This window comes from Lagenorhynchus albirostris, chromosome 14, assembly GCF_949774975.1.
Source record: "Lagenorhynchus albirostris chromosome 14, mLagAlb1.1, whole genome shotgun sequence".
Lineage (NCBI taxonomy): Eukaryota > Metazoa > Chordata > Mammalia > Artiodactyla > Delphinidae > Lagenorhynchus > Lagenorhynchus albirostris.
In genome coordinates, this window is record NC_083108.1 from 64285052 (window position 1) to 64295548 (window position 10497).

Here is a 10497-nt window from a genome sequence, read left to right on the forward strand (position 1 = left end):
CATGTCTGGGAAGCTGAGAGTACTGAGCAAGAATCAGCCACACAGATTCCTTGTGACACTTTAGGCTTTCAGTCACATCTGGTTTCTACAATTATTTTTTTCTTTTTAAAAATCAACACTTCCTTTTATCTCTAAAAAAAATCTCTTGGCCATGAAGGGGTTAATGCCCACCCTCCTCTACTCTAAGTCAAACGACTTCAACCACCTGCTAGCACCTCAGCCTCCTGGCCTGCGGTCCCTCATGAAAGCCTTTGAGAGTGACTGGAATATGTTCACACTTAAAAATACCTCTCTTCCAGTTGCTAGGTGTGCCAACGTCTGTCACAAGTGAAATTTCCAAGTTCAAGACTGCTAAGAACAAGTTTCTCTGGTTTGGTGTGTCCCCATAGTCCCAAAAGGGAGCCACACGCATTTCCCTCTCCCCAGCACCAGGCCACCCTCCAGTCTTCCTCCTCCTCCTCCTCTTCCTGGGCCCAGCTTTTCAGCTCTCACTCACTCCAGCCCCTAGATCCCAGGGCACAAGACCTCTCCCAGGTGGGGGACGCAGGGCAGCCCCTCTGCCTTGGGCTGCCCCAAAGCACCTGCAGCTGGCAGAGGCTGGTGTCCTTCTGGATCTACCCTGCTTCTTTCCCCTCTGAAACTGGATGACTAAGAGGCAGGACAGTAGTCACCTTCCTGGGGCTCATTTCCCAAGCCCTGGGATCCTTCCTGCAGCTACCAGCTGGTCCTCTCCTGCCCCTCACACCCCCAGCCCCCAGCCTCTCCAATCTCTCACTCTCCTTCTCTGCTCACAGAGCTGGGGTGGGGGAGCCTCCTCAGGCACTGGCCAGCACCCCCACTTCTGCTCACCCTTGCTTGGCCCCTCACCTCACACGGTGCCCCCTGAACTCCTCTCAAACATTTCCAAGTCATTTCCACCCGGCTCCACACACCCTTCAGCCCACCTTCCCCTCCTTGCAGTTCACCAAGGCGGTGGCTCCTCCGTGTGCCCCCTCCTCCCTCCCCTTGGCCCTTGCCACCTTAGCCCGCGTTTCAGGACCCCTACATACCCACAGCCCGACAGCCATCACCACCACGAAGTAGACAACAATGACAGAGATGTCGGCCGCATTGCGGATGCGCTCATAGGCCTTGAGGGGCTCGGCGGTGGCAGAGGTCGCAGGGCTCCAGGTACTACTGTCCATGACGGCGGCCGCAATGCGTCCCTCCAGCCCAGGCCGCTCGCTCCTTATATGGTCTCCGGGTTAATGATCAGTCCCGGGGAGGGGACCCGTGAAGTCTGGCAGCAGTGCTGTCTTGCAGGAGCCCCAGCGCTGCGCCATCGGGGAGCAGCTCTGAGTGCACAACAAGGAGGAGCTGGCAGAGCTTTGGCGGTGAGGTGGGCGGGTAGATAAGCACTCTCCCTCAAGTGGGGTGGGGCCGGCCAGGGAGTGGTGCCCTCCTAGCACAAAGGCCCACTGTGCTCCCGCACCGGCACTGGGCACGGGGCAGCTTCACCTGGGCTGCTGTGTGGCAACACCCAGGCCAGGGCTCCAGCGGCTCCATTGAGGAGCCAGGCTTCCTGGTGCTGGGGGCCTAGAAGCTTCAGATCACCTGCCACCTGCTGTTGGACCAATCTTGTATTCTCTGTGGACCTGGCTTCTCCATGTGTAAAATGAGTGCGGGACTGTTCCAGGAATCAGCCAAGTTCTTGGCCTCCATGGAGAACATTCTGGTGAGAACCAGAAGTTGCTGGATGTTGCTGGAAGAAAATTCAGCATGATGGCAGTATCTTGGCCACTCATGGGTGAGTGGGATGACCACTCACCCATCCACCTTTCTGCCTCTCCCTCTACAGCCTGCAGCGCCAAGGGGCACTGTTACCCCAGCTATAAGGAAGAAGGAACTGAGACTGGGGAAAAGGATCCCCCTGGGAGCTATTTCCTTGCCCTGTGCCTCACCCAGTAATGTTATTTGGGGCCCTTCCAAGGCAGGTGGGAGGGAGGAAAGATACTACAGAATCCCTTCCAAGGAACTCATCAAACCCTAGCCCTTTCTGGGGGCTCAGCCTACCCATCTGGAAACACATGTCTAATTTGGAAGTCAAGGCTCAGAAGAGAGATGACTGTGAGAAGAGGCACAACTCACCAAAGGTCACACAGTGAGCCAGTGACAGAGGTGACCATGCAGCCCAGACCAAGGCAGCCCTAGTTTAGAGGAGGGTTGGGATGCTCTCAGGGGCTGGTGCTGGAGGCCCCAGAGCAGCCACTTTGGAGAGGGGACCCTTGCTAGGTGATGAGGTGAGGGAGGGGGAAGGACCATCCAAACCCGCCAGGATGCTATTCTGCCTCAGGCCCTCCCTGCCCACCACCAGACATCCATCCACTGCTTAAAGTCAAGCAGCCCATTCCTTTGCACCTTGTTGCCTCTGAGGGCCACTGCCCTCCTGCCTCTTCAGTGCTTGTTTGTCCCCACTTCCCCCACCCATCCCCCAGGACTGTAAACTGTATAAGGGCCCATCATAACACCTGCCCACAGGAAGAAAAAATTCCCCATTTGGGGATCTTGGAAGCAGGGGCTCTTCACCGTGGATGCCTCCCATGACCTAGAGCTCAGCAGTCAGCCACAGCTTGGAGCAGCTTGCCTTCCATCTGTGTCCACTGGTTCCCGCATTCAGCAAAGCTTTTTCACCTGACTCTGCCAAGCAGAGTCCCTGCCCTCAGGGAACTTCCAGTCTGGTCTGGAAGTGAGCTCACCCACAGGAAAAGTCCAGCCTTTAACCACCAGCTGCAGGCTGCCAGCCCATGCCCGGTTCTAAAAGTGAAGTCTGTGGAAATGAGCAAATCCAAAGCGTGAGTGGGAGGAAGGCTTGGAAGTGCTAAAGGACCTCAAAGGAGGGACCAAGCTGTTCTTTGATCTTTCTAGGACAGCAGAACATAGGTGGCCAGAGAAGGAAAGGGATGGGTGGCAGCCAAGGAGAGACCATAAAAGGCATTCATTCATTCATTCACTCTTACAACAAAAGAGCAGCTTCTATGTGCCAGGTCATGTGCAATGACTCTAGGGATACAGCTGTGAACAAGACTCACAGGGCTCTTACCTTCCTCACAGGGCTTCCAGCCCAGTAAGGGAAACAGACCATCATCAAAGATGAGACAAATCATATACCACAATGTTCACTGCAGCTCTATTTACAATAACCAGGACATGGAAGCAATCTAAGTGTCCATCGACAGATGAATGGATAAAGAAGATGTGGCACATATATACAGTGGAATATTACTCAGCCATTAAAAAAACGAAATTGAGTTATTTGTAGTGAGGTGGATGGACCTAGAGTCTGTCATAGAGAGTGAAGTAAGTCAAAAAGAGAAAAACAAATACCATATGCTAACACAGATATATGGAATCTAAAAAAAAAAAAGGTTAGGAAGAACCTAGGGGCAGGAGAGGAATAAAGACGCAGACATAGAGAATGGACTTGAGGACATAGGGAGGGGGAAGGGTAAGCTGGGACGAAGTGAGAGAGTGGCATGGACTTATATACACTACCAAATGTAAAATATATAGCTAGTGGGAAGCAGCCGCATAGCACAGGGAGATCAGCTCGGTGCTTTGTGACCACTTAGAGGGCTGGGAATAGTGAGAATGCGAGGGAGACGCAAGAGGGAGGAGATATGAGGATACACGTATATGTATAGCTGATTCACTTTGTTATAAAGCAGAAGCGGAAACTAACACACCACTGTAAAGCAATTATACTCCAATAAAGATGTTTTAAAAAGAATATCCTTCCTTTTAAAGGCTGAATCATTCCATTATTTAAATAGACCACATGTTGTTTATCCATTCATTTACTAATGGACATTTGGGTTGCTTTCACCTTTCAGCCATTGTGACTAATGCTGCTATGGAATGGGTGTAGAGGTATTTTTTGATCCTCTTTCAAATAAGAGCAATCACAGGATGGGTGGGTGGATGGATGGATGGATGGACGGATGGATGGATGGATGAATAGTGGATGGATGGGTGGATTGATGGGTGATAGATGGATTGATAGATAAGTGAAAGAGCTCCAAACTGAATTAAATCTGTTTCCTGTCCTGTTTGTCACACTTTCTACCTGCATGACACACCGGACATCAGAGATATTGTGACATAACAGTGACCCCATTGTAACAATGGCAGTAGGATTGAGTTAAAGGGAATTTCAAAATACTTATAAAGATGAGTAACTGTGCTATTTCATGATCACAGTTGGCATGTATCAGTAAAAGGATTATATATTTACAAGACCTTAAGGTATTGCTGACTAAGAAGAATGGGATTTCCCAGAGTGGTAATCCTAGGAAGGAAGGGAGTATTCAAGTTGGGTGAAACTCACACTCAGTATCAAATGTGGAACAACCATAACATCAGTCAAAACAGCAGAAACAGAGTCACTGAAAATTCAGGACCTTGAGCCACAGATGATGCTGGCAGTAAATGGATCCAAGATGCAAAGAACTGGGCAAAAATGATGAGTATAGAGAGGATATTTTTGAGAATACTGAGCTCCGCTCTAAACTGGCCCATAGGATTTGTTTATCCTTAGTCTCACCATCCACAGCAATGTAAGAACCAATCCTAACAGAAAAATGAACAAGAAATACAAACAGTTCATATAAAAGAAAATACAGGATTTCCTTGGTGGCGCAGGGGTTAAAAATCTGCCTGCCAGTGCAGGGGACACAGGTTCGAGCCCTGGTGCGGAAAGATCCCACATGCCACGCAGCAGCAAAGCCTGTGAGCCACAACTACTGAGCCGGAGTACCACAACTACTGAAGCCTGCAAGCCTAGAGTCCGTGCTCTGCAACAAGAGAAGCCACCACAATGAGAAGCCCACGCACCACAATGAAGAGTAGCCCCTGCTCACTGCAACTAGAGAAAGCCTGCATACAACAACGAAGACCCAACGCAACCAAAAATAAAAATTTTTTTAAAAAAAGAAAATACAAATGGCACATAAACATACTAAAAGATACCCAGTCTCTCTCTAATAAAGTACATGGAAATTAAAACTACAGTAAGATACTATTTTTTACCTATCAGACTGGAAAAAAATCACAAATAAATTGATAATACATTGAGTCATAGAGGAAACATTTACTCTCACACATTACAGGTGAAAGTATAAATTGGTACCAACCTTAACAGAGTAATTTGAGAACATCTATCAAAATTATATCAAGAGAATGAGGAGACAAGTCACAGACTGGGAGACGATATTTGTAAAAGACACATCTGATAAAGAACTGTTAACCAAACCTATACAAAGAACTTTTAAAACTTAACAAAAAGAAAATGAACAACTCGATTTGAAAATGGGCAAAAGGTCTCAACAGACACCTGTTCAAATATACAGATATATCTTCTGACATACAAATAAGCATATGAAAAGATGCTCAACATCATATGTCATTGGAGAATTGCAAATTAAAACAATGAGATACCACGACACACCTAACGATAGGACCAAAATCCGAAACACTGACAACACCAAATGCTGACAAGAATGTGGAACAACAGAAACTCTCATTCATTGCTGGTGAGAATGTAAATTGGTGCACCCACTTTGGATGATAGTTTGGCAGTTTCTTACAAAACCAAACATAGTCCTACCATACAATCCAGTAACTGTGCTCCTAGGTATTTACCCAAAGGAGGTGAAAACATGTTTGCACACAAACCTACACACGGATATTTATAGCATGATTGCTAAAACTTGGAAACAACCAAAATGTCCTTTAGTAAGTGGTACATCCAAACAATGGAATATTATTCAGTGATAAAAACAAATATTCTATCAAGCCAAGAAAAGACATGGAGGAATGTTAAATGTATATTAATGAGTAAAAGAAGTCAATCTGAAAAGGCTATATACTGTGTAATTCCAACTATATGACATTCTGGAAAAGGCAAAACTATGGAAACAGTAAAAAAAGATCAGTGATTGCCAGGGTTTAGACAGCAAAGGGAGATGAATAGAAGAATACAGATAATTTTTAAGGCAGTGGAATTATTCTGTATGATACTCTAGTTGTAGATACATGTCATTATCTATTTATCAAAACTCATAGAATGTGCAATGCCAAGAGTGAGCCGTAATGTGAACTGTGGACTTTGGATGATAATGAGGTATCAATGTAGATTAATTGATTCTAACAAATGTACCATTCTGGTGCAGAATGTTGACAGTGACAGAGGCTGTGCATGGAGGGAGGGGGATATGGTAACTCAGTACTTCCAGCTCAATTTTGCTGTGAACCTAAAACTGCTCTAAAAAAATAAAATCTATTTAAAAATTTTATATTCACATACCCTTTGACCTTTTTTTCCTAAGAATTTATGCTACAGATAGGCTTACATAAGGGCAAATGACCTATGTTCTAAGTTATCTATTGCAGCACTATTTGTAACGGGCAAAGATTAGAAGCAACCTAAATCCATCCATAAAGGATTGGTTAAATATATTACAGTTTATCCACTTAATGGAATAATAATATGCAGCCATTAAAAATAAAAAAGAGGGACTTCCCTGGTGGCACAGTGGTTAAGAATCCGCCTGCCAATGCAGGCGACACAGGTTCAATCCCTGGTCCAGTAAGATCCCACATGCCGTGAGGCAACTAAGCCCATGCACCACAACTACTGAGCCCGCGCACCACAACTACTGAAGCCTGCGTGCCTAGAGCCCATGCTCGACAAGGGAAGCCACCGCAATGAGAAGCCTGTGCACTGCAACAAAGAGTAGCTCCCGCTTACTGCAACTAGAGAAAGCCTGCACGCAGCAACGAAGACCCAACACAGCCAGAAATAAATAAATAAATAAATTTATTAAATAAATTAATTAATTAAAAAGCTCTTGTATATTGATATGTAGTAGTGATCTCAAAGATATTTTGTTAGGTTAAAAAAGCAAAGTGTACAAAACAACATATAGTATGCTAAAATTAGTATAAAATATCAGGGGGTAAGGGAAGAATATAGGTATATATTTGCTTACATGTACAATTTTTAAATCTCTTGGATACACAAGAAGCTGGCAAAATTTATTGCCTTCAGGGAAAATATTTGGATGACTGGGAGACTTTCTCCATATATGCTTACATATGAACCATGTGAATGTATTATTTATTAGATCAATGGATAGTAAGAAGGAGGGAGGGTGGGAGGGAAAGAGAGAGAGAAGAAGGAAGAACACTACACTAGGATCACTGAATATTCAAGTATTTGGGGACCTCAGGGATCGTCAAACTTGACTCCATAATATATTCACTGGATCAACAAATATATACTGAGTGTCCTATATATGCCTGCCACTGTTTCAGGTGCTGTAGACAGCAAGATGCAAAGATGTAGGAGTACACAATCTAATGGGGAAAGACCTTATTTTTATAAAATGAGAAACCGAGTCCCAGAGAATGAACAGACCTTGTCAAGATCACCCAGATTGTTGGTGGAAGAGCTAGGGCTGAAACCCAGGTCTGCAGGCTCCTGCTTGGTTTTATTATCTACCCTGGGATTTAAAGTACAGTGAGGGAAATGGACTTGATTACCCAGGCAATGCTTACGAGTGTAAAGATAAGTGAACCACAAAACTGGCTTCCCAGAAAGAGCTTTCTTCTTCTACACATGCTTTCTAATGGTCATAGTCACCCCCAACCCATGAAAGATCTCCCAATACTATCTTCATCCTTCATTCACACAAACAATTATTTGAGTCATTATAAATAAATACTGTTTATACACACACACATACACTTTTCCAAAAGATGATTCATTTGTCCTTTTGGTTGAGACACCAAAAATGCTAAGACAAAGTAATTAAGGCACAGACTCCCCTAAAGAATGATCTTCTGTCTGAGCAAGAGGAAAAACCTAATCCTAGTCAAGTATCCCTGATCCCTGGGATTTTCTAAGGATTTTAGGCAAACACTTCAATAGGGTTTTTCCAAGTTTGGGAAATCCTACCAGGAAGCAAGAAAAGAAGAGCGTCATTCTCATTACATTGAATGACAAAGGTGCAACAGTCAATGGCCTGTGGTTTAGCCTAATGTTTTAGACTGACTTTGATTAAAGTATTATAGAACAGGTATAAAAATGAAACCATATATACACAAACACATATAAACATCACCACAAACATATACCCACATAGATGTACACACAAATATCAACCCCAAAGCACAAAATAAAAGCCTGAGATGAAGAACCTTCTATTCTAAATTGGCTACACTTAAAGAAAGAACCAATGTGATGTTTCAAAATGCAAAATCCTGAAATCTCTGTTTGTCTTCCAAGTGATTCTGTGATTGGAGGAGGACCTGCTGGTCAACCCTCCAGCTTAAATTTGGTTCTGACAGGTAGGTAGAACAAGGAATTGATCCTTGGTGAGACTGAAATTGCTGATAGGTGAGAGGAAATGGTTCAGGGCTGTGTTTGAAAAAAGTGGAAAAGGAAACTGAGATTTTTTTTATATGGGCTTAGGCCATGGATCCAACCATAAGGCCTCATTTTTAATGGTGGGCCACCACAAAGTCCATTTGCTCTGCTCTCCAGCCAGGAATCACCACAGTTCCCAGTTTAATCTCTTGTTTTGACTCATCCTGAGTCACTCCCCACTTGTTTCCCACTTCCACTCCTTGTGAGAGCTTCCTTAGGTATTCTCCAAAGTCAAGCCAAAGTCATTGTTTCATGTGAAAGAGCTGTGAGCTCTTTAGGGCAAAGGCCTCTTCAAATTAGAACTGTCATTAACATTGTGATTACACCCACATCGCCCTGATATGGGAGGACTGCTTGTGCCTTCTTGGGCACAGGGAGCTGCTGATGTGAGTGGCCTTGAGGGCTAGTTCTTTTAATGTCTGAATCAGGCGTATGTTGGGTTTTCAATTTCCACAACATGTAAGATAATAGACTCTTCAGGCTGAAAGGGCTTAAGAGCATCCAACCCACCCCTTCGTTCTATAGTGGAAATTGAGACTCAAAGAGGAAGGGTGATTTGTCCATGATCATTGCCTGAATCTGTGCTCCCAATCCAATGCTCTGGCTTCTTCTCCAAAAACATTATTCAGGGCTTCACTGGTGGCGCAGTGGTTGAGAGTCCGCCTGCCGATGCAGGCAACACGGGTTCGTGCCCCGGTCCGGAAGGATCCCACATGCCACGGAGCGGCTGGGCCCGTGAGCCATGGCCGCTGAGCCTGCACGTCCGGAGCCTGTGCTCTGCAACGGGAGAGGCCACAACAGTGAGAGGCCCACGTACCGCAAAATAAATAAATAAATAAATAAATAAATAAAATAAAAAGGGGAAAGACAAGCCCTTATATTTGCAGTGCTCTTTTCTGTTCACAGAGCACTTTCCCACCTCTCATCTCACAACCACCTCACAACAGCCCTGTGAACTCAGCGAGGTACGACTGGGGACACTGTCTCTATTTTATAGGAAAGAAAACTGAGACTAAGAAGCAGCAGTCTCAGCCACCTGTGCCAGGTACTGGAAGCATCTCTATGGTCATAGGACCTGAAGAGCAGAGTCTACCACTCACTTGTCAGACAGACACACTCTGGCTCAGAGGGACAGGAACTTGTGAGTCCTACAGTGAATCAGGGGGCAGGATCAGGATTAGGGTCCTGGACCCCTGGTTCCTGGCTCCATGTGCTCCCTCACCCACTGCATTTTTGCTCCCCTCCCTTCTCTCTCAGGCCAGGGCCTGCTCCTGCTGCCCGGGCTGCCCTCAGATCCCTCTGGGGGCTCCAAGCCTGACTTCCTCAAGCTAAGCCCCAAATCCCAGTTCTGCACTCTTCCCTAGGTGAATTCTGGGCTCCTCGGGCCCTGTTCTCAGCTAGTTGTCAACCCTCTCCAGGGTTCTAATGAATTCATCCACAGGGTCGTTTCTTATGAAAGAATTCCCAGCGTTATTCCACCTAAGGACATCTGCCACAATTGAAAGAGTAAGAATTTATTAATCAAAGAAAAAGTTAAAATAAAAGATCATTTTCCACCTATAAGATTGTCAGATGTCATTGAGGTCTCTCCCAATGGGGCTTTTTCAATTAGTCTACATTGTTGGAAACACCTCACAGAGTAAATATGTGGATTTTTTATTTATTCACAGAATTATGTGAGTAAATTATGTGTTACATCTGTGGGAAATAACTATAAGACAGAGCTGCTAAACTATGAAAGACCTAACAGTCAAACTTCTTTTATCTTAGGTATTGGCATATCCCACCAATCTGTGCTATTCTAGGCTGTGATAACTTAGGAGTGAACATGATTTGAACTTATGCATGTTTAGAGGTTGTCTAAAATTCAGAACCAGGCAAATCCATCTACTCTGACCTTAAACATGGCCCTAAAGTAAAATACTTGAAGAAAATGGCTCCCAAAGATTACAGGTGGGGAATTTTTGAAGTATGTTCATATCCAATTGGAGATCAAAGAAAGCCAACTAAAAAAGTTGTGGATTGACTGATAT

General features: G+C 45.0%; 1 protein-coding gene and 1 pseudogene across 2 annotated transcripts in view; one reads left to right on the forward strand and one right to left on the reverse strand.

The window, feature by feature from the left end:
* SLC5A1 (solute carrier family 5 member 1) overlaps window positions 1-1184 on the reverse strand; it is a 53530-nt gene extending 52346 nt beyond the window's left edge. For both annotated transcript variants that reach the window (XM_060170368.1, XM_060170367.1), the window contains exon 1: window positions 1050-1184. In XM_060170368.1, the coding sequence (XP_060026351.1) occupies window positions 1050-1184 (135 nt within the window). The remainder of the gene's footprint in view (window positions 1-1049) is intronic.
* An 8857-nt stretch (window positions 1185-10041) lies between these two features.
* On the forward strand, window positions 10042-10188 carry LOC132504618 (small nucleolar RNA SNORA18; annotated as a pseudogene).
* The last annotated feature ends 309 nt before the right edge of the window (window positions 10189-10497 follow it).